Source organism: Rhinolophus sinicus, chromosome 16 (assembly GCF_057876585.1).
Source record: "Rhinolophus sinicus isolate RSI-liver-muscle chromosome 16, RSI-T2T, whole genome shotgun sequence".
Taxonomy (NCBI): Eukaryota; Metazoa; Chordata; class Mammalia; order Chiroptera; family Rhinolophidae; genus Rhinolophus; species Rhinolophus sinicus.
In genome coordinates this window covers 192279230-192303214 of record NC_142516.1, presented here as the reverse complement: position 1 = coordinate 192303214, position 23985 = coordinate 192279230, and the positions used below count along the sequence as shown (strand labels likewise).

The window sequence follows — 23985 nt, the reverse complement described above, 5'->3', positions numbered from 1 at the left end:
CAACAGATTTTTGTATATTGATTTTGTGTCCTGGAACTTAATTCATTTATTAGTTCCAACATATTTTTGGTGGAGTCTTTAGAGTTTTTTATATATAAAAATATGTCATCAGCAAATAGTGACAGTTTTACTTCTTCCTTTCAATTTGGTTGTGCTTTATTTCTTTTCCTTGCTTAATTGCCCTGCCTAGGACTTCCAATACTCTACTCCGATAGTCTCCTCTGAAAAGTAGCGAGAGTGGGCATCCTAGTCTTGTTCCTGATCTTAGGAAAAACTTTCAGCTTTTCCCCACTGAGTATGTGAGCTGTGGGCTTGTCAAATACGACCTTTGCTGTATTGAGGTGTGTTCCCTCTGTGCCCACTTTGTTGATAGTGTTTATCATGAACGGGTGTGGAATTTTGTCAGATGCTTTTTCTGCATCTACTGAGATGATCATATGGTTTTTATCCTTCATTTTGTCAGTGTGCTGTATCACAGTGACTGGTTTGCAGATATTGAACCAAACTTGTATCCCCGGAACAGACCCCACTGACTGTGGGGTGTGAGCCTTAGGTCCTTTCAATGTGCTGCTCAATGTGGTTTGCTACTGTGTTTCCCCGAAAATAAGCCCCAGTTAAGATCGTCAGCCAGACGGATGCATTTAGTACATTATGACGATGTTCCAGAAGAAGATGACATGAGTGTATTTGAATAAATGTAGATTGTTGTACATGAAAAACTAAGACATTCCGTGAACATAAGCCCTAATGCGTTTCTTGGAGCAAAAATTAATATAAGGCCCGGTCTTGTTTGAGGGGAAATATGGTAATTTTCTGCTGAGGATTTTTGCATCTATGTTCATCCAGGATATTGACCTGTAATTTTCATGTTGTGTGACACCCTTGTCTGGTTTTGGTAGCAGGGTAATGCTGGCCTGGTAAATGAGTTTGGAAGTGTTCCCTCCTCTTCTACTTTTTGAAGAGTTTGAGAATGATCGGTGTTCATTCTTCTTTAAAAGTTTGGTAGGACTCGGCAGTGAAGCTGTCTGTTCCCAGACTGTTTTTGGGAGGTTTTTGATTACTGATTCAATCTCAATAATTGGTCTGTTCAGATTTTCTAGTTTTTCATGATTCAGTCTTCGTAGGTTGTTTGTTTCTAGGAGTTTGTCCATTTCGTGAAGTTGTCCAGTTTGTTGGTGTGTAATTGTTCCTTGTCGCCTCTCACAGTCCTTTGTATTTATGTGGTATCGGTTGTAATGACTCTGCTTTCGTTTCTGAGTTTAATCATTTGATTCTTGGTGAGTCTAGATAAAGTTTGTGATGTTTTTTTAATCTTGTAAAAAACAGCTCTCAGTTTCATTGATGTTTCCTATTGTCTTTTTAGTCTCTATTCCATTTATTTCCACTGTGATGTTTGTTACTTCTCTCCTACTGAGTTTGGGTTTTCATTTGTTCCTTTTCTAGTTCCTTGAGATGTAAAATTAGGTTGTTCATCTGAGATGTTTCTTGATGAGGCATTTATCACTGTGACCCTCCCTCTTAGATCTGCTTTTGCTGCATCCCTTGAGTTTGACATTTTGTATTTGTCTCAAGTATTTTTGAGTTTCTTCATTGACCCATTGGCTTTTCAGTAGCATGTTGTTTAATCTCCACATATTTGTGACTTTTCCCATTTTCTTCTCGTGATTGACTTCCATTATGGTCGGAAAAGATGCTTTATATGATTTCAGTCTTCTTACATTTATTAAGACTTTTTTTGTGGTCTAACATGTCAACTGCCTTGGAGAATGTTCCACACGCACTTGAGAAGAATGCGTGTCCTGCTGCGCTTGGTAGAATGCTTTGTCTGTGTCTGTGAATCCACCTGGCCTACCGTGTTGCTTCAGGCTGATGTTTCCTTGCTGGCTTTCTGTCTGGACAGTCTGTCACACCTGCTCCCCTCTAAGACTCAGTGGGCTTGCGAGAGAACACACAGGCCTTGGAGGGCTGCTGGTGACACCGTCTTCAGGGCTGCATTAGAACGAGAGGGTGAAGGTGCGTTGGGTGAAGGGGTTGGCTGGTGGGGCTTGTGCTGAGGGCAGACCGTGAGTTCTGGGCACCGGGCACGGTCCCATGAGCCTGAGAGTGACAGTCCTTAGAGGTGCTGGGTTCTGTCGTGGAGGCCGTTCACGCAGCAGTCCTCACAGACTTGTACGTGGCAGGGCTGGCTCTTCTGTTCTCACAAGGGTGCTGCATGGGCTGGGGCCCGGGTCAGAAACTGTGATGAGAGGGACCGTGGGGATCAGAATCGGGGCTTCCGGTGAGGGTCCTTCTGATGGTCCCAAGGACCCTGTGGAGTGTCGGGGGCGAGGGGGCGGGGGTCTCACAGGAACCTGCTGACGTTGGAGGCACCCTCCTGACTGTCGAGCGCAGGGCTGGAGACTGGAGGGCAGTCTGGTCCACGGCGGCCACACAGGGGCATCTGCGGTGGGGCAGTGAGCTGTGAGCTACATGGAAACTAACCAAGGTGCCAGGTGACTAATTTCTAGAAGGAGCTTAATGAAGGAGGGTGTGGTAAGGGCTCCTGGAAAGCCCGCGAAGTCGCTGGGAAGTCACTGGCCGTTGTCAGCACTGCCCTTTCCTGGCTGCCTCCTGCTCTTCATCAGCATCCTGGTCACGAGCCCCGGCTCTTACCCGTATCCTCCTGGGCACACCCACCATCCAGCTGATGCCCTGTCCACCCTGAAGCCAGCATGACCTTTAAAAGGCAGCTCTGGCCACATCAGTCCTGAGCAAACCCTTCTGGGGGTCCCCTGTGAGCTAAGCGCAGGGCTCTGCCCTGGCCGGAGGTGGGGTGGCGGGTGGCAGGTCCACAAGGCAGGTGCCACCTCATCCTCCCTCCCTGGTCCCTGTCCAGCCTGGCACCCTCCCCTCGGCCTTCCCCTGGAGGCTTTCCCTGCGCCTGCCCAGCTGTGTCCTGGCTTTGTGCTCCTTCCTTCCTCCTGGGGGAGTCCCTGCCTCCACTGCAGCTAGCGCAGCTGTGGGCGGAGGTGACTCCTGTGTTCTTGGGACACCCCCTTTAGTGGGCCATGGGGTGGCCCCAGCCAGTGGTGGGTGTGTGGGCTGCTCCAGCACCCAGGGATCTCGACCTGGAGGGAGGGAGCAGGTGCGGCCAGGCTGCCCATGGACTGAGGTGAGAGGGAGAAAGGCTCTGTGCTTTGTGGGGACAGTGGCTCCATCTGGCTCTGACTTCCTGGTCACACGACACAGGGCCCCCCTTCTCCCTGGGAGCACTTCATTCCACTCTGACGGGAACTCCTGCCAACTCCTGCCCAAACTCGGCCTGTCACCCTCAACCTTGCCCCCAGGGGCACCGCAGGTGCCCTGCAAGGAAGGCAGAGTCAGACTGCAGCCTGTTTTCCCATGTTCTCGGTTCCGAGGCGGTAACCTTGCCTGTAAGGATGCTTCTTGAAAGCTGGAGGTGGCTGTCGCATGAAGTCGCTGGCACTGGCGTGCTCCCTGCCCTCTGCACCCTCCTCACTCCCTCCTCTGATTGTTGGGACGATTTGGTTTTACTCCCGCGTCGTGTGGACTTGCCCACCGCCTTGGTCACATCGTGAGCGGACCCATTTGTGGTCTGCTCTGTACCTGCTCTTGGACAGGGCAGGGCATGACGTGGGAGACACAGGGAGGCTGGGACAGAGCAGGACTGTACTTTTGTGTGGGTGGTTTCGAGTTTTGGGGAAAAACTCTCGGACCGGATTGAGTGTGGACACCTGTGTGTGTGCCCTGGGATGATGCAGCCTCCTTGACGGAGATCTCCAGGGAAGACACTGGTGCTGGGGGAGCTTTCGGCCTCTGTGAGTCTCTGGCTTGCAAAGGGCAGCCGGATGCTGTGTTACTGACATGAGTCTGAGCTGGGGTGGATCGGGGCTGACGGGGAGCAGGTGGGGCCTGCGCTCCAAAAGGCAGGGGCGGCTGATTCTGTGGGAAGCGAATGTGTACCTGGGGGGGGGGGGGTGCGTCTGCTGCTGCCTGGAGCTCTTGTGCGTCCAGCAGCTGACCGCTGTCCTCCCCCTCCTCCCTCCTTTCTCTCCCCTCGTCCTCCCTCTTCCCTCTCCTCCCTCACTCCCCCTTCTCCCTCCCACCATTTTCCTCTTTCCTCTGCCCTCCCTCCCCTTCCTCTCTCCTCCCTCCCTATCCTCCCTCCCACACCTGCCTCCCTCCCACAAGTGTTCTTTGAAAGTGGACCATGTGTCAGGTGTAGTTCTGGGTTTGATTCCTGATTCATAGGCCCTACATAAAAAATCCAGCAGGTGCGTTTTCACCTGTAAATGTACAGAGTATGGTTTGGCTGGGAGCCGAAGCTCACCTGCATGCATTCTGGTTCTGTGGACCCCTGGGGGGCTCAGGGTTGCACCGATCCTGAGTCAGTCTTCTCTGGGGTGGGCACAGCTGGAGGGGCGGAGCGGGCACTGCTCTTCTGTACCTTCTTCTGTCCCAACGTGGTGACATGCTCCTGTCCTGGAGTCGGGGGCTTTCTGGGGGGTGGACAGGGCAGCACACAGGCAGATGGACATATAGATGAAATCATTTCAGATGGGTGCAGAGACCGGGGGAGGGAGCAGGGGTGCAGAGACCGGGGGAGGGAGCAGGGGTGCAGAGACCGGGGGAGGGAGCAGGGGTGCAGAGACCTGGGGGAAGGAGCAGGGGTGCAGAGACCTGGGGGAGGGAGCAGGGGTGCAGAGACCGGGGGAGGGAGCAGGGGTGCAGAGACCTGGGGGAAGGAGCAGGGGTGCAGAGACCGGGGGAGGGAGCAGGGGTGCAGAGACCGGGGGAGGGAGCAGGGGTGCAGAGACCTGGGGGAAGGAGCAGGGGTGCAGAGACCGGGGGAGGGAGCAGGGGTGCAGAGACCGGGGGAGGGAGCAGGGGTGCAGAGACCTGGGGGAAGGAGCAGGGGTGCAGAGACCGGGGGAAGGAGCAGGGGTGCAGAGACCGGGGGAGGGAGCAGGGGTGCAGAGACCGGGGGAGGGAGCAGGGGTGCAGAGACCTGGGGGAGGGAGCAGGGGTGCAGAGACCGCGGGAGGGAGCTTGGTGAGCTCCGGAGCAGGCTGAGAGGAAGCAGTGTGTGTGTGTGGGGAAGGGGGGTGCCCAGGCTGCGGGGGTGGGGGGACAGGTCAGACCTGTCCTTATCCGTACTTCCGTCTAGTGCTCTGAGGCTTCATTCCTTAGACTTTAACCAAACCGGAGTTCCCTGCGACCTCCTCTGCTCCTCTAGCTGCTGTCCCATCCTGTTATTGTCCCCCCCCCCCCAGTGTCTGCTCTCCAGTCCCTGGGGTGCCCCTCCATCCCAGGATGCCCCAGGGGTCTGTCTCCTCAGGCCCTGAATTGGGGCTGGTGATATTTCCTTTCACCCAGCCCCAGCGCTGCCGTTTTCCACAGGACACACTTCTGAGGAGAGGTGTGTCCTTTCCTGTAGCCTGGAGCAGAGACCCAGCGTGTGCAGGAAGGAGGAGGGAGGCATGCACACATGTGTACACACGCTCACATGCATGCACAGACATACACATGTATGCACGCACACACACACTGCCCAGGTGGGAAAGCTCGGGGGGCTGTGCTGCTGGTTTATAAAGATCGCAGCAGAGGAGGCCGGGCACCAGCGGGCGTGGAGGCTGCATTGTGCTGCGTGGCTGCCCCGCAGGCTCCGTCCCAGCCTCTGTCAGGTGAGCGCACCTGCCCAGGTAGCTCAGCGCGTTGACTCCTGCTGTTTGGAGAAGGGCTGGAAACAGCTGCTGACTGGCTGGTTCCCAGTAGCTGTTGTCATGGGATACATTTGCTTTGCTTTTATTTTTTTCTTTTCGGGAGTGGGCAGTGGAGGGAAGGAGGTCTCGCAGTGTGGGCCCTGTCTGATGTGAGCCGAGTGTCATGCAGTCAGACGTACGCAGGCGCAGGACGCCCCAGTGTCCCTACAAGGGACCTGCTGCGCAGTCACTGCCACAGCTGGTGCTGAAGCCCCGGCGGTCACAGAGCAGCAGGCGAGGCAATGGAGTGCCCGGAAGTCCTAGAGGAGACTGTGCTTTCTCCCCCCACCCCCCTTCCTGTGGACCTGGGACCAGCATACACCTGAGCGGGGCACCGCCTCCCACCTCCGTGAGCCGCACAGCGGGCTGGCCGGCCGTGGGTGTTGGGGGCCCAGCCCAATGCCGTGGGCGTGTGGGACGCCGCACTCAGCAGCGCTGAGCAGGGAGGAAGAGGAGCTGTGCCGTGCGGGGTCCTTTGTCACCTGGTATGGCCCCTGAGGGCACCAGGCACCGTGCTGCCTCTGTGGATTCAGTCCTTTCTGCTGCTTCTCAGTGGGACGGGCCTTGGCCGAGAGCTCAGCCTGCTCTGTGGTCGTGAACCATGCGGAACCACGCTGAGCCGCACACGGGTCCCTTGCTCAGAGCCGTCCTGCACCCCACCCCACCCCTGCGCTGTCCTTACAAATTGACGCAGACGGCCCCCGAAGCTGGAAATGGCACTGCAGGGAAGAGTCGGGTTGTTTCCAGGATCCTGGTCTCTGAGACGTGCAAAGTGCAGCCACAGCCTCCAGCAGGGCAGGTGACACTGTGTCATCCTTTTCTCTAAAACCACACCCGAGCGAGCGCAGGCTGACGGCCTTCGTTAGGAAGCTTACCCAGGAGCAGGACGGCCCGGCCCAGGCTGCAGCTGTGTCCTGCGCCCGTCTCGGGTCTTGTCCTTTGTCCCAGGCTCAGACTTGGGCACAGCGGCCTCCCACCCACCCTGAGTCTGCTGTGTGCACACCCCAAGGCCAGCACTCCAGGTTGATGGCCTGGGGAAGCTGGCTCTGGGGCTGCCGAGCTGTCCCGTGGTGTGTGAGTGTACGCGCGTGTGTAGGACGTGGGCCAGCTGTGCCGTGAAGTCCAGAAGCAGGATCGGTGTTTGTGTGTCAGCTCCTCAGAGCGCAGTTTCCCACAGACGCTGATTGTGGCAGAAAGCAGCCTGTGAGCGTTGTCACCTGTCTGCCCGACAGTCACATGCAGCCTGGCACACAGACCGTGCACCAGAGGCCCCGCTCGGCACAGCCCTGCCACGTGGTGACAGCCGCGGGCTGGCCCTAGAGCGCTGGGCTCCCTCGCCACACAGCGGACGGCGGGCCAGCACTGGCGTGAGGGTGACCGGTTAACACAGAGCCACCCTGGCAGCAGGCGCTCTGTGAGCAGAGCGACCGTGACCTGCAGGACCCACTGAAAGCACGAGACGCCTGAAGCTTGTATTGTGTCCCTATGTTGTTAGTGGGAAAATGAGAAGGTAGTTTGTTCCTTGCATTTTAAGTAGAAACAGCATTAGTGAGATTCGTCCGACGTGGTTTAAAGGACTGAAGATGAATAAACACTACGATTCAGAAGGCAGAATTCTAAGACACAGAAAACCACGTGGCTGTGAGATGCGGCACGCTGCTGGACCGACCGTCTTCTGGAACGAATTCCTGCAGAAACGTGACCAGCGTGTCTGCGGACAGGAAGGACGTCTCTTTCAGGCCGGTCTGGGCTCGCCTGGTGCACGCAGGACAGGATGTGTGCTGAGGTCACACTGCTCAGCACAGAGGGTCCTTTGCTCTGAGCCCGACGCCCCTCTGGCCACTTGGGATTCCCATTGTCGTATGGTCTTGAGCAGATGTGGGAACGAAAAATTTCTGGTCACTGGTCTGTGGTGGGAATGTAAGGTGACACGGAGGTGGCCTTTCCATACCAGTTTCCTCTGAAGACTGCAGAATTCAGTTATCTTCTCTTCCTGGGGGACCTTTCCTCTGTGCTGTCCCCCCTGCTCCAGGGGCCCTGGCTGGCCTGGGAGGGAGGCCCCGGTGCAGTGCTGAGACCGGCCCCTGGGGTTTCCTTCCCTGAATGGCCTTAGCTAAAGCCTCCAGTGTTACTGATCTGTTAGGTGTCATTGCTGGCCTGGCTCAGATGACATTCATACCAGCGCTTATAGGTGTATAAATACACATCTGAGTGTTTGGATTTCCTTCCTTGGGGGATGGCGCCCCCGAGAAAATGCTCCTGCCAGCGCGTCTGGGTCCACACCCTGTTCTTCCTGTGGCCTCTGCACGCCCAGCCACCGGGGAGGAAGCACGACTGCCACTGCCGTGCATAGCCTGTCACGTGTGGGACGTGTGTGTGTACATTGTGTGTGCATGTGTGTATATGGGTGTGTGTTTGCACATGTACATGCCTTGTGATTCCTTCACACTAGGACGCGTCATGTTCTGTCACGGAAAGAACTAACATGTTTGTTCAACACACTCGATGTTGGTGGAATGTCTGCTGACTGAAGTGGCAACGGCCGTTTTAGGTTCCGTCCTTATTTCCTCAGAGCCAGTGTCGCTCTCTTCCTGTGGGTGAGGTCACTGGCAGTGCTGGGGCGTCCACTACACGTGGCCCTGGCCCTGTGGCCTCCTGATCCTGACCCTGCCCTCCTGACCGCTGGGGTCTGAGCCTGTCTGTCTGTAATTGGGAATGAAACTCAGTTCTTTTATCCAGGAGGACAAACTGCTTTATCCTCTGTCGGGACCACCGAGTGTGTCCGTACCAACTCTGGAGAAGGGAGGCTGGGTGGAAGTGGCCGTGCAGGGGCCAGCAGCTGGCATTACTGTGTGTTTGCTGTGTGCCGGTGCCATCCTCGGTACCTGTGCCTGTCACTTCACCCCTGCAGCCCTGATAGTGCTACTGTCACACCTTCCCGGTGGGGATGGCGGTGCAGAGGGTCACAGCATGTGTCCGGGGCCCCCAGCAGCCAACAGAGGGCCAGAGAGGAGCAGAACCCAAGCCCAGGTGTGTGTGTGTGTGTGGGGGGCAGCCTCTTGCACAGACACTGCCCCTGGCTCTCCCCCGGGTGGGTGTCATAAGTCCTCCAAGCCTTATGTCTTCATTTGAAAGTAGTCAGAGTACCCACTTGACTTTTGATGGAGATAATGGTGTTAGCATGGCCGATGGTGACAAACCCCCAGGACATTCAACTGTGTGTGTGTGTGTGTTGTGGGGAGTGGTGGTGAACTGAGATCATAGGTGCTAAGTGACGGGGCCAGGTGAGTGGTGAGCAGCAGGGAGAGTGGAGGGCTGTCCCAGGAACTGCTCTGTCCCGATGGCAGCTTTTCCAAGGGCCCCAGAGGCTCACTCAGTTCTGAAGCGGGTTGGCTGTGTCCCCGGAAGTGCCCAAGCAGGCAGTCATCCGTTAATTCTGTTAAAGCGGTTCCCCGGGTGGTTGGCAACCTGGGGTGCTGCTGAGGGGTCCTGAGCCTTGCCCCGCTGGGTCTTTCAGTGACGTCTTGTCCTGGAGGACGTGGAGAGGTGGCTCTGGGGGAGGGCAGGCCTGTGGCGGGTGAGGGCTGGCTGTCATTGTCATCCCACCCGTTCCTTTTGCTTTTCCCTGATGTGTCATCCGGGATCGCTGGAGAACCGGAAGGTTGCTTCTGAAGAGTGCGGCTTCTGGGTCATTCTGCGGGAAGTCAGGGCAGGCCTGATGGTTTAACCCTGGCAGGCAGGAGCTTGGCTAACGGGGTGGCCTCCTCAGGAGCAGGGAACGGACCTTCTATGATTTAGCTGGAATCACACTTGCTCCCAGGCTGGGTTTTCCTGAGAGCATGCAGGGAAATGAGAACTGCAGAAAAGACAGAAAATACTGGGACACGTGACCACCTCGGTTAAGAAAATGGTCAATGTGGTCTTATCCTGGGCAAACAATTCTTCATTCAAAACCTAAAGTTTTAGTTGGAGGAAGAGGAAGAAAGAGCAAGGGACTTACGCGCTTGTGTCTGCCCTCAGCCTCTGGTCTGACGCGAGACAGGAGGCTGGGGGTGTTGGGTGGGAGGGGTCCTGCCTGTGAGCCCGGCTGCAGAGGTCAAGTCCTGCCAGCGGCTCCCATGCCGGGGGCGGCTCCGGGCTGGGCACACAGGACTCTGCGTTTCCTTTCGTTAAGCTCGGGGCCTTGTCATCCTAGGTGGTCAGTTCTTTAATTCCAGCTGTGACTGAGAACCAGCCTCTCCTTCCAGAGCTGCCCCTAGAGCGCCCTCTGGGGTTGACCCTGACCTTGACCGCCTGTCTTTCCTTCCTGCAGGGGCTCCTGGGGCTGAGGCTTCCTGAGCTGAAGCATGGACCCGCCAGAGCCACCTGCCCCCACTGCACGAGGTAAGGACTGTGCCTTGGGAGGAGCCCGAGTAGGGATGGTGATGGGTCTCTTTCCAGGGACTCCATGCTCTTGGAATCATGGGACTGCCAGCAACTGGGCCGTGATGGGGACGCGAGCTGCCCCGGCGCAGAAAGGCAGGGTCTGAACGCAGACCTGAGGAGGTGGAGCTCTGGTGCCCTCACTTTAGAGGCGGTCTGGCTGAGCCTCCCTCTGCCCCCTGAAGTCCAGTTGGCGGGCGTGATAAAGAAAGTTGGCCTTCCTGCTGTGGGGACTGGGCTGAGGCTGAGCCCCTGCTGGCCCAGTTCCTGCTCTGTGGCCTCTCCAGGCAGCTGCAAGTCTGGAAGGTTCTGTCGTGCTTCCTTCCTCTGCGTAGGTTCACTCAGGGAAAGGCAGACAAGGCGGACATGTGTCCTGCTCCATCAGTGAGGGCTGTGAGGGAGGGGCCACATAGCTGCCCTGTGCTGTCACCTCCCCAGAGCTGTCACTGCTAGAGAGGCCGAGGCAGGGGTGTACCCACAGGCACATGCCAGTGGAAATGAGGGGGTCCCCAGCTGTCCCCAGGGCCTGCTCCAAGGTTTCCTGTCACCTCAGATGTTGGCTGGCCACACGTGTGCAGACAGACCCACCTTCCCATGCAGATCCAGAGGCTGTACGACGTGGGCATAGAGTCTGGAAATGAGGCAGGTCGTGCAGAGACGCTTCTGGCCGCCTGGGCAAGTGTGGGCCTGCGGGAGACTGTCTGGCCTCCTTCTGTTGGGCCGCCCAGCCGTGCTGTGGACTCGGGCAGCCCGGCTCGCCTCGGTTTAATGTGCTTCTTGGGCGGTGTGCTTACAATCCTAAGGTCAGACCCTACACCGGCCGAAAGGCGCTCTGTCGTGATAAAAGTGAACTGACATCTTGGGCTGCTTAACCTTGGAGCTGGGAGGACTGTGGGTGGAGCCCCCCCCCCCCCCCCGTCGACTTTCTAGCCCTGACTTCCTGTGAACTTTGTGGTAACTTCAGGGGGAGGGATGCTAATAACTAGAATAGCCATGTTGGAACCAGGACATTCTTTTCCTTCCTCACGTGGAAGCCGGTTGGAGCACCGGGTTGGAGGTGTGCGTTCCGCACTGCGGTGGTGGTTTTTGTTTCTTTTTCCTCCCCCCGAATAAACTGTTTTTTTGTGTGTTTATCTGGAGAGTTATTTTTGCCAGTGGACAGTCATGACCCTTGCTTCACTTCTGGGGGGGGTCAGGAAGTGACCCCACAGTGTCAGCCGTCAGGTCAGTCAGGGACAGAGGTGTGCCGTGTCCTCCTGCGCAGCAGCGAGAATCACAAGCAGGGTGATGAGGGGGCAGAAGCCGGGGTGAGGGGCCCCTGCAGAAACAGCCGGTGGCACGGGCTCCGTCTCAAGGGACCAGAGTCTGTTGGTGGAGAGAAGGTGCGACCATCCGCCTGTAGCTTCCCGGGAGCTGGAGCCCCGCGTGAGCGTTGGGCTGGCGTGGGGCCTGCTGCTGCCTGCGTGGCCGCCTCCGGCTGGTCAGCTCACCTGCTGGGGCCACGGCCTGTGGCGCTTGGACGGCTGGTCCCCAGCCATTCTCACGGCTGCTTCGTCCATGCAAACGTCACTGAGTTTAGAGTTTCCAGGCTACGTCCAGCTTTGGTGGTTTCAATCGCAAATGACAAAGAGACCAACTCCGCTCGCCCTGTCCCATCCCTGTCATGTGAGGCAATGCCCACAGGACCCTGGGGACGCTGTGTCCTGCGGCCTCGCCGGGTGGAGGGCCTCCCCCAGACACAGCTCTGCGGGACCCTTCCTGTGGGTGCGTGAGCCAGCACAGCCAGTGGCCTGTGAGGGCGCTCGGGGCCAGGCGGCTGTGGGGCTGCGGTGGGCGAGGAGCGAACGAGGTTTCGTGCTGCGTGGCCAGGTCGGGGCCGTGCCCGCCCTCCATGCGCCTGCGAGCGTGTGTGCCTGCGGGTTCGTTTCCCGGCGTGCAGCTCCGTTCTGTGGGCCTGCGTGTGCGCGTGCCGTGTTGTCGCCCATTGTACGTGTGACCGTGACTCATGTACGCACGGCTGCCAAACGCCTGGGGACTCAGTGAGCTCATTCACAGGTGGGGCGTCTGGGAGTGGCCTCGTTCTGGGGATGTCGTGTTCAGCATTCGTGGCTGCTCCCCAGTGACATCCTGGAGCCCAGGGGAGGCTGGGAGGGGCCTGGCTGGGAGGGACCCCTTGCTTGTTGGTGAGGCTTGGCAGCCTGTCACTCCTTCAAGCTCTTCTTTTGTTTTAAACAATAAAAATAATTAAAACATAATAGCCTTCATCAGAGATAAGAGAATCTCCCATCTTGGACTAAGCTTCCGTATTAAATGGCTTTATAAGCCGTAGGAGAAAAACGGGTAGCTTTGTCTGTGAACTTAGAAATGAGTGCTCCTCACTTTTTCTCACTGTGTTAACCTGCGGCCGGTCTTTAAAGGCTGTTAGTGGGTTTGGAGCAGTCCTGTCCTGGAGGGTTGTCTGCTCACAGAGGGGGTTGCCCTGGAGCAGGCAGCCTCCCTGCTGTCCCTTGTCCCTGAGCCTGCTGCTGGCTATCCCCTGTGAGGCAGAGGGACCACAGCCAGCGTCCTGATTCCAGGCTGTCAGCTGTGTGGATGGTGGGCCGCTGGCACCGACAGGGGCAGAGGGACGGCGCCTCCCGGCCCCCGGGGCTGGCTCCCTTGGCAGCAGACAGCCGAGAATCCCAGCAAACAGCGTTTTAGCGCGTACGACTGGCTTGTGGGGCAGTGTGACGGCGAGCAAAGCTTCTTGTCATTGCAGTATGCCACATGAATGTCCTTTTCCTGGGGGACCGGCCGCACAGCAGTGGGGCTCCCCGCCACAGCAAAGCCGTGCTGGTCTCAGGTTCACAGGGCATGAGGAACAGAGGCGCCCCGATCAGACCGCGTCTGGAGCTGTGCTTGGTGATCAGGTCAAGTTCTAGCCGGCATGGCTGGGCCGACTGTGTCCAGAGGAGAGCACTGGGTGCCGGGGGTCCATTGCGTTGTGGACCGTGGGCATAGTCGCCAACAGGAGGCCACATGTCCTGCTCTGGGGACAGACCATGACCAGGTGGCTGCAGGGCCGGCATGGGGGGCCACGGGTCCAAGATCGGGGCGTCCCAGGCATCGGTGGCCCAGGGCCCAGCTCTGAGGGTGCATAGACGGACTGGAGCACCAGCTGAGTGTCTGTGCCGGGCAGGGGCCTGCAGCACGGGACCCGGGGGTCACATCTCGGGACACTGCCCTTCCGACCTGCCAGAGGGGAGTTGGGGGCAGAGCTGGGATGGTCACAGTGACACCACAGCCAGTGGGGGGCTCAGGTGGGAGAGTCAGGGGTATTGAAAGCAAAAGGAGTAGTGGTGGATCAATTCATGGTACCGGGACCCCCGGAGTCCAGGGGATTGTCAGGAGAGCAGTGTGCCCAACGCCCAAGGACGGTCCTTCCAGGAAGGGGCAGAGGAGAACAGGCCGTGGCTGCTGTGAGGACCAGTGGGGACAAGTCACCACTACCTGTGAAGCCTGTGAAGCTGGAGGCAGTGAGGCTGAGAGGTGCTGGGGAGGGGCTGCGGTGTGACACGTGCCCCTCCACACGTGGGTGGATGGAGGTGACTTAGGGGCCCCCGAGGGGGGCAGACACGGAGGTGGCAGGACCCGAGGGTATTGCCCTCAGACAGCATTTGGGTGAGGAGAGGTGTGAGGGGAGGGGGCCGGGCGCTGGACCCCCCGAGCATGGCTGCCCTGTGTGGGCCTCTGACCCTCGAGCGATGACACGCGTCCTCCCCTAGCCGGCCTCGGAGCCCATGGCGCCCGGTGCTGGGGGGACACGGCAGTGCGGCCTGTTGGAGGGCGGCACGCGGCTTCCTACGAACCTGAGCGTCACGTCCTCTCACCACAGGACCCGGTGACCACGCTCCTTGGTGTTCACCCAGAGGGGCTGAAACGACGTCACACACAGACCTGCCCTCGATGTTACAGCAGCTTTGGTCATAAAGGCCAGAACTCGGGGGCCACCAGGACGGCCTTCATGAGGGGACGGATAAACACACTGTGGTCCATCCAGACAGGATTATTCAGCTAAAAGGAAATGAGCCATCAGGCCATGACAAGACATGGAGGGACCGGAAATGCATATGACTGAGTGACAGAAGCCAGTCTGCACAGGCTGCACACTGTGTGATCCTAACTCTGTGACATGCTGGGAAAGGCCCAACTATGGGGACAGTAAAAGATCAGTTATTGCCAGGGGTTGGGGGAGGGGTGAACAGGGGAGCACAGGGGACGTTTAGGGCAGTGAGACTCCTCTGACGCTGTGATGGTGGATACAGGTCATTACACATCCATCCAAATGCACAGAACGAGTGACATCAAGAGTGACCTGATGTGAACTGTGGATGCTGGGTGATGACATGTCAGTGCAGACTCATCAGGTGTCACAACTGTCCCATCTAGGGGGCTGTTGATGGAGGGAGGCTGTGTGTGTGGGGGGAAGTTTGGTGTATACGGGAAATCTCTGTACCTTCCTTTCGGTTTCACTCTGAGCCTGGCACTGCTCTGAACAGTGAAGTCTGAAAAACAACAACAATCTGAGATGCAGCCCAGACCCCGTGACCACAGGCATGGGCAGCGGGAGCCTTGCAGGCTGTGTGGATGGTTCACGGACTCAGTTTCCCTGAGACCAGACCTGTGTGTTTCAGTGTGGAAGCCAGTGGGCCCAGTTTGTACAGACCAGAACCAAATACGAGGGGCTGCTCGGCTCCCCGGCTGCCGGGCCATTTGGGAGCCCAGAGCTGCTCGGATGCGGTCGCCTGGGCAGCACCGACGTCCCTTGTCCTGGGAGGTCTGCTGGGCAGCCCTGTTGCCAACTGACGAGTTCTAGGGCTTGGGGTGTTGGGTGGTCAGCCCTCTCCTTGAGTGCAGGATAAACGAAACTGTGCACGGACATACTGTCGCAATGAGGAGCAACAGAATGGTCTTAACATGTTCTGTTTAACTTGCTTTACAAGTTTGTGCTCAAATTGGGGAGCTGATAAGAGCTTCCTGACAAATGTAAATGGCCTGAGAGGGAGCCGAGGCCTGAGGCCTGGCTCAGGTGGCCACTGTTCAGGTGATGCTTGGTGGCACCCTGCTGGAGACGCGTTAGCCCTGGTGACTCTCGGCTCTTGAGGACAGTGCGGCCTGCGGTTTCCTGGAAAGCCTGGGACGCGGCCAGAGGGATGGTCTCTGGGGAGGGCCTGGGCAGGCCTCCAGGGAGAGGGCTGTGCTCACGAGCCCGGACGCCAGAGCGGGTGGCACCAGGGTGCTGGTCTGGGCGCTGAGCCTGTGCAGTGTGTGGCCTTCGAGCTGGCCGTCCCCCACATTCGGCTCCAGGAGGTGGCATACAGCAGCCTCCACATCCCCTGGTCCTGTCCTCAGGGGCGACCTTGGTGCTTTGCCCATCGCTGCCCAGCTCCTGGGTCAGGGGAGGGCTTTGTCCTGTCTGTGCTTCGCCTCTTTTGTGTGTCACACTGGCTCAGCCACTTTCCCATCTTTCATTTGTGTGCTTTGGAAGCAAGCCAGTTCCCAGAAAATCCCTTCGCCAGATGACCCCTGAATTTAGATCCACCAAAAGCTTTTCCAGAAACATGGCGGTCATTATGACTAATGCCCGACCCCGGTGGCTCCGTCATCTCCTCTCCACTGTGGTGGCTGCTGCCACCCCTTGATGTCCCTTGGCTTGTGGAAACACCAGCTCTGCCTCTGCCACCCATGACCTCCTGTGTGTGTGTCTTTCCCTCCTTATGGTGAGAAGGCCGTCCTGCCGGATTGGGGTCACCAGCACTAGCGTGACCCCGTCTCAGCTCACAGCATCCGCAGAGAAGTGTTCAGACACGGTCACACTCGGGAGTACTGGGGCTGCGGACACAGGAATTGGGGGCACGATTCCATTCATGCTGGTGTGAGCTACACTCAGGTCTCTCAAAGGTGCCCCACGTTGCTCTTCACCCAGGACCTCACCCGGCCGCATGGACTGGAAGGAGCCATGGGCATCCCTGTAGGTCCCATGAGGCCCCCCAAGTGTGTGCAGCAGAGTGAGTGCTCCATACACATTTGCTGTGTGACAGCTGGTCTTGCTGACACTTCCGTGAGGACACGGTCTTCCTGAGGCGCTCATGGGAGGGTCCCTTGGTCTTGTCAGGGAGTCTGGGCGGTCACCACGCTTGCTGCCAGAGCAGGGTGCACATGGCAGCTGGCTTCTACAACTGCATTCTGGGGGGACTCTGATGTGTGTCACCCCACGAGGTGGGCTGAGCACTGTGGTGGGGGTCCTTTCCTCTCGCTGTGAGAGGGTGGGGAGCTGCCCCTCACTGGCTTCTGCTGGCGCCGCCGTTGGGAGCACAGACTCTGCCTGGCTTCCCCGAGGGGAGCACCCAGGTCGCTGCTTGGTGTCGTGCGCTTACAAGATGTCAGCCTTCGAAGGGGCTCTTTACGCTTCTGGTCCATTCTGTGCACGGGGCCTCCACCTGAAGTCTTATTAGGGAGCAGTGAGTGTTTTGGGCAGAAAAAGGTTGGTAACACACTCATCTGTTCATTTGTTCACTCACTCACTCATTTGTTCACTCATTCACTCACTCACTCACTTTTTTGTTTACTCATTCATTCGTTCATTGTTCGACAGCGTGTGTGGAGCGGTGGGCAGGTCGGTTTCGCGGGAGGGCTGTGTAGCTGATGGTGAACAGGACACTTGTCCTCAGGAGCTCACTGCCTTCCAGGTGCTTGCAGGGGTCGTGGTCCCCTGTCCTGGCGGGCAGCCGCTGTCCTTCCTGGGGACCCTGGACAGTGGTCCCTGTCCTCCTTCCAGGGAGCGTGTGCTGTAGGTCCCGGAGCTTGCATCCTGCTCTCCTCTCACTGGTATCTAAGAGCCTCTACACATCGTAAAGCTTTATTTTTTAAACAACTTTCACAAACACCACTCCTAGGTGTATCCCATCTAGTTGTGAAAGTTCAGCGGTAGTAAGATATAGTTTCCGAAGAACAGTGTTGACAGAAGAAAAAGCATGTGGTTCTGAGTCAGGGCTGGCTGGTGGCTGACGAGTGCCCGGTGGCGGCTGCCTCAACACGCGCCTTTTCTCCTTGTCAGGGCATTTCCAAAGCTGCTGCTGTTCTCCTGCCCTGTTTCTCTGGCAAACATGAATGTAAGGAGATGCCAGCAATTGTATTTGGAAAATATTCTGGAAATTTCTATTCTTCTGTTAAAGAGACTTATTTATTGCTCGAACATGTGTTCACTAGTTTATTTAGTAAACACATTGACTACTTAATGATAGAGGCAAAAATATCTTCTAAAATATGCATTGTTTTCCTATTGTTTGGGGCACGATTGGAGTTGGTTAGAAAGTACGTAAGTCAACAAGACTCAAATAGTGCAGATAGTAGTTCTCTCGTCCATGTTAGATTTTTATTTATTTTTTTACTCTGTTAGTTAGGCTAAATTCAAGGTTATGTAACAAACCTTCTCTTCTAACTTGTAAGAAATGGGTGGTTTTTATAATTTAATTAAATATGAACACCAAAGGACTATTAATATGTTCCACAAAGATTAAACTGCCAAGTACAAATGTGTTCTTAAACCAAAAACAGCAATGAAACAGACAAGAAATGTACTCGTTGTGGAAAGTTTAGAAAAGCACAGGGGAGAAAGTGCTAGTCATTAGCAGCAGACAGCGTGTTATATTTTGGTCTCTGTGTGAGGAGAAAGGGGTTAAATGGTCAAAACCAAGGTTATTTTGTCACCGCCAGCTGGCGCATCTTCCCAAATGGGCACTCTGTCCCCACTAAACACTCCCTCCCAGCCCCTCCCCCCCACCTACTTCCTGTCTCTAGGACTCTGACTCCCCTAGGGACCTCATCTCAGGGAGTCATAGCGAATGTGTCCTTACTGCACCTAGGAGAACGTCCTCCAGGTCCATCAGGACCTCCTTCCTCTGAGGACTGAGTGATACTCAGTTGCAGTGATGGACGCGTCCTGTTTATCCGTTCATCCTTCGGTGGACACTTGTCTGCCCCACCTCTTGGACCCTGGGAACTTGGTGAAGGAGAGTTTGTTAGACTCCCTGCTTCCAGAATCAGGAGTGTTGGATTTATGGTAATTCTGTGTTCAGCTTTTTGACGAATCACAGTGCTGGTTTGTTTCCATAGCGGCGACACCATTTCACATTCCCACCAGCAGAGGGCCCCAGCAGTTCCGATTTGTCTATATCCTCCCAGTGTTTGTTCTCTTCGATTGAGTGATGCGAAAAGACCATTAAAAAAAAACAAAACCTTTATTGATACGTCAGGAACTTCTTTCCCTATTATTGAATAATCTTCAACAAAATAATTTTTTTTCTTTAAAGTTCATTGGGGTGATAATTGTGAGTAAAGTTACATAGGTTTCGGGTGTACAATTCTGTATTACATCATCTATATCTCACATTGTGTGTTCACCACCCAGAGTCGGTTCTCTTTCCATCACCATATGTTTGACCCCCTTTACCCTTTTCTAGAACTCCCCTCCCCCCTTACCCTCTGGTAACCCCTAAATTATTATCTATGTCTATGAGGTTTTTTTTCTTTCAGTTGTTTGTCTTGTTCTTTTGTTGTTTTCAGGTTTATATACCACATATCGGTGAAATCATATGGTTCTCTACTTTTTCTGTCTGACTTATTTCGCTTAGTGTTATAATCTCAAGATCCATTCATGTTGTCATAAATGGTCCAATTTCATCTTTTCTTACCGCTGAATAGTATTCCATTGTGTATATATACCACACCTTCTTTATTCATATGTCAAAGGACATTTTGGTTGTTTCCATGTCTTGACTACCGTAAATAAAGCTGCAATGAACATTGGAGCACGCTTGTATTTATGGATAAATGTTTTCAGATTTTTTGGGTAGATACCCAGGAGAGGGATTGCTGGGTCATACAGTAATTCTATTTTTAACTTTTTGAGGAACCTCCACACTGCCTTCCATAGCGGCTGCACCAGTCTGCATTCCCACCAACAGTGTATAAGGGTTCCTTTTTCTCCACAGCATCTCCAACACTTGCTACTATTTGTCTTGGTGGTGACAGCCATTCTAACTGGGGTGAGGTGATATCTCATTGTGGTTTTTATTTGCATTTTTCTGATGATTAGTAATATTGAGCATTTTTTCATATGTCTGTTTGCCATTTGTATGTCCTCTTTGGAGAAATGTCTCTTCAGGTCATCTGCCCATTTTTCAATTGGGTTGTTTTTTTTTTTGTTGTTGAGCTTTATGTGTTCCTTGTTTATTTTGGATATTAGTCCCTTATTGGAGGCACTGTTTGCAAAAATCTTCTTCCATTCAGTTAATTGCCTCTTGATTTTGTTGATGGTTTCTTTTGCTGTGCAGAAGCTTTTAAGTTTGACATAGTCCCATTCATTTATTTTAGCTTTTACTTCCCTTGCCTTTGGAGTCAAATTAATAAAATGCTCTTTGAACCCAAGGTCCATAAGTTTAGTACATATGTTTTCTTCTATGCAGTTTATTGTTTCAGGTCTTATGCTTAGGTCTTTGATCTATTTTGAATTAATTTTGGTACATGGTGACAGATAGCAGTCCAGTTACATTCTTTTGCACGTGGTTATCCAATTCTGCCAGCACCATTTATTGAAGAGACTGTCTTTTCTCCATTATATGTTTTCTGTGTCTTTGTCAAAAATTATCTGTCCATATATATGTGGGTTTATTTTCTGGGTTCTCAACTCTATTCCATTGGCCTGTGTGTCTGTTTTTCTGCCAATACCATGCTGTTTTGATTATTGTTGCCCTGTAGTACAAGCTAAAGTCAGGGAATGTGATACCTCCAGCATTGTTCTTTTTTCTTAAGATTGCTTTGCTATTCCTTGTCTTTTGTGATTCAATACAAATCTGATGATTTTTTTGTTCTATCTCTTTTAAAAAATGCCATTGAGATTTTGATGGGGATTGCATATTATCTGTATATTGCCTTGGGTAATACATGCATTTTAACTATGTTGATTCTTCCAATCCATGAGCACGGAATGTCTTTCCATTTCTTTGTGTCTTCTTCAATTTCTTTTAAAAATGTCTTATGGTTTTCAGCATATAGGTCTTTCACATCCATGGTTAAGTTTATTCCTAGGTATTTTATTCTTTTTGTTGCAATTACAAAAGGAATTTTTGTGTGTGTGTGTTTTTTCTTTTTAATTTTATATCTTTTTCTGAGGTTTCATTGTTAGTATATAGTCATGCAATGGACTTTTGTGTGTTGATTTTGTAGCCAGCAACTTTACTGTATTCGTTTATTGTTTCTAATTGCTTTTAGGTGGAGCCTTTAGGGTTTTCTGTATATAGCATCACGTTATCTGCAAAGAGTGACAATTTAACTTCTTCATTCCCAATTTGGATGCCTTTTATTTTCTTTCTCTTGCCTGATTGCTTTGGTGAGAACTTCCAACACTATGTTGAAAAGCAGAGGTGACACGGGACAGCTCTGTCATGTTCCTGAACATAGGGTAAAGGGTTTCAGTTTTTCACCGTTAATTATGAGATTAGCAGAGGGCTTGTCATATATGGCCTTTATTATGTTAAGGTATTTTCCTTCTATACCTATTTTATTAAGTGTTTTAATCATAAATGTTGTATCTTGACAAGATGTTGTACCTTGTCAAATGCTTTTTCTGCATCAATTGATATAATCATATGATTTTTGTCCTTTATTTTGTTTACGTGATGTATCACATTGATGGATTTGTGTATGTTGAACCATCCTTGTGTCCCTGGGATGAACCCCACTTGGTCGTGATGAATAATCTTTTTAATGTATTGTTGCATTTGATTTGCTAGAATTTGGTTTCAGAGATATTGGTTTGCCATTTTCTTTTTTTGTGTTATCCTCACCAGGTATTGGAATCAAGGTATTGTTGGCCTCATAAAATGAGTTAGGGAGTACTATCTCTTCAACATTTGGGAAGAGTTTGAGTAAGGCAGGTATTATATTCCTCTTTGAAGGTTTGGTAGAATTCACTAGTGAAACCATCTGGTCCCGGAGTTTTGTTTTTGGGAAGGTTTTGGATGACTGATTCAATTTCCTCACTGGTGATCGGTTTATTTACATTTTCCAGTTCTTCATGATTCAGCCTAGGAAGGTTGTATGTTTCTAAGAACTTGCCCATTACTTCTAGGTTATTGAATTTGGTGGCATATAGTCCTTCATAGTATTCTTGGATGATCTTTTATATTTCTGTGGCATCCATGATAATTTCCCTTCGTTCGTTTCTGATTTTGTTTATTAGTGTCTTTTCTCTTTTTGTCTTAGTGAGTCTAGCCTAAGGGTTTGTCAGTTTTGTTAATCTTTTCAAAGAACCGGCTCTCTGTCACATTAATTTTTTCTGTTGTTTTTTTGTACTCTATTTCATTTAGTTCTGTTCTGATTTTTATTATTTTCTTTCTTCTGCTGACCTTGTGTTTCAGTTGTTCTTCTTTTTTTAGTTCTTTAAGGTATAACATGAGGTTATTTATGTGGGATTTTTCTTGTTTCTTGAGATAGGCCTGTAATGATGTACATTTCCCTCTTAAAACTGCTTTTGCTGTATCCCCAAAATTTTGGTAGGATGTATTTTCATTCTCATTTGTTTCTATGAATCTTTTGATTTCTCCTCTTATTTCTTCTTTGACCTGGTCATTCTTTAAAAGTATGTTGTTTAATCTCCACATATTTGCGGTTTTTCCTGCTTTCTTTTTGATATCCAATTTCAAAGCCTTGTGATCAGAGAATATACTTGGTATGATTTCAATCTTCTTAAATTTGCTGAGGTTAGTTTTATGTCCAATATATGGTCTATCCTTGAGAATGTTTTATGTATACTAGAAAAAAATGTATAGTCTGATGTTCTAGGATGAAGTGCTCTATAAATGTCAATTATGTCCATTTCATCTAATGTGTCATTTAGGGCTGCTATTTCTTTATTTATTTTTGGTTTGATGATCTATCCATAGCTGTCAATGATGTATTTAGGTCCCCTACTATAATTGTGTTTTGGTCAATTTCTCCCTTTTGTTCTATTAATAGTTGCTTGGTATATTTTGGTGCTCCCTGATTGGGGGCATAAATATTGATGGCTGTTATGTCTTCTTGTTGTATAGTCCCCTTTATTATTATGAAATGTCCATCTTTGTCTCTTGTTACATTTTTTTATCCTGAAGTCTGTTTCATCTGATATCAGTATGGCTACACCTGATTTTCTCTGGATACCATTTGCTTAGAGTGTTAATTTCCACCCTTTCACTTTGAGTCTATGTTTGTCCTTGTAGCTGAGATGTGTCTCTTGGAGGCAGCATATGGTTGTGTTTAGTTTTTTGATCCAATCTGCTACTCTGTGCCTTTTTATTGGTGAGTTCAGTCCATTTACATGTAGGGTGATTATTCATATGTGAGGATTTCCTGTCAGTCTATCTTTAGTTTTCTGGTAAGGCTGTGTCTCCATTGTTTCTTTGCCTTTTTGTTGTTGTCTTATTTCTGTGTGGTGGTATTCTATGATTTTTCCCTCTGTTTTTCTTTTATCACATTATACATTTCAGTTCTGGATTTTTTTTTGAGTGGTTACCATTAAGTTTATGTAAAAGAAAGTTTGATATTTAGAGTATTCCATTTTCTTCAGCACGCTTACTTTCTCCATTCCCATATTCAGGTTCAGGCCTTTACTCTCCCCCTTTTTATGTTTTGGTTGCTCCAAATTGTCCCTGTTGATGGTGGTTGAATAGCCTCCTTCAGTATTTCTTGTAGTGCAGGTCATGTGTTAGAAAATTCCCTCAGCTTCTGTATGTCTGGAAAGGTCTTTATTCTTCCTTCATACGTAAAGGATATCTTTGCTGGATATATTATTCTTGGCTCATGATTTCTCTCTTTCAATAGTTTGAATATTTGGTTCCACTCCCCCCTGGCTTGTAGAGTTTCTGCTGAAAAATCTGATGATAATCTAATGGGCTTTCCTTTGTAGGTTACCGTCTTCTTTTCCCTGGCTGCCTTGAGGATTTTTTCTTTGTCATTGATTTTTGACAGCTTCAATACAATGTGCCTTGGAGAAGGCCTGTTGGGGTTGAGGTAATTAGGTGTTCTATTTGCTTCTTGGATTCGAGGGTCCAGTTCTTTCCACAAGTTTGGGAAGTTCTCATCAACTGTTTGTTTGAATATACTCTCTGTTCCCTTCTCTCTTTCTTCTCCTTCTGTTATGCCCATTATTCTTATATTGCTCTTTCTGATGGAGTCAGAAAGCTCTTGTAGAGTTCTTTCATTTCTTTTAAGTGTCAAGTCTCCTTCTTTTTCCATCCATGTCATTTCCAGATTTCTATTTTTGATGTCACTGATTCTTTCCTCCATCTTGTCAACTCTACTACCTAAGCTGGCTATTTCATTCTTCATTTCTTTTATTGAGTTCTTAATCTCTAGAAATTCTGTTTGGTTCTTTTTCAAAATTTCAATCTCTTTGGTAAAATGTTCATTTTGTTCTTTGATTGTGTTTTTGAATTCATTAAACTGCCTGTGTTTTCTTGCATCTTGTTGAGTTTTCTAAGAACTGCTATCTTGAATTCTCTGTCATTTAAGTCACATATTTCCATATCTTAAAGTTCATTTTCTGGAAAGTTTTCATTTTCTTTCTGAGCTGTCTTGTTTCCTTGGTTATTCATGGCAATTAGTGATTTATTATTTCTCTTCCTAGACATCTACAGGAGTGGGTTCTGCAACAGGTTGATAGAAAGAGGTTTTTCTTTTGTTTTCCAGTAGGTATTGGTAGAATGTTTTATTTTCTCCCTGA

At 51.7% G+C, this 23985-nt stretch overlaps 1 protein-coding gene across 12 annotated transcripts in view; it reads left to right on the top strand.

The window, feature by feature from the left end:
* ARHGEF10 (Rho guanine nucleotide exchange factor 10) overlaps nucleotides 1–23985 on the top strand; it is a 114871-nt gene that overhangs the window by 15537 nt on the left and 75349 nt on the right. For all 12 annotated transcript variants that reach the window (XR_012495418.2, XR_016019279.1, XM_019737575.3 and 9 more), the window contains one exon: nucleotides 10075–10145. Coding sequence is in view for 10 of the 12 variants with exons in the window: in XM_019737575.3 (XP_019593134.3) it covers nucleotides 10109–10145 (37 nt within the window). In the remaining 2 variants the exon portion in view is untranslated. The remainder of the gene's footprint in view (nucleotides 1–10074; nucleotides 10146–23985) is intronic.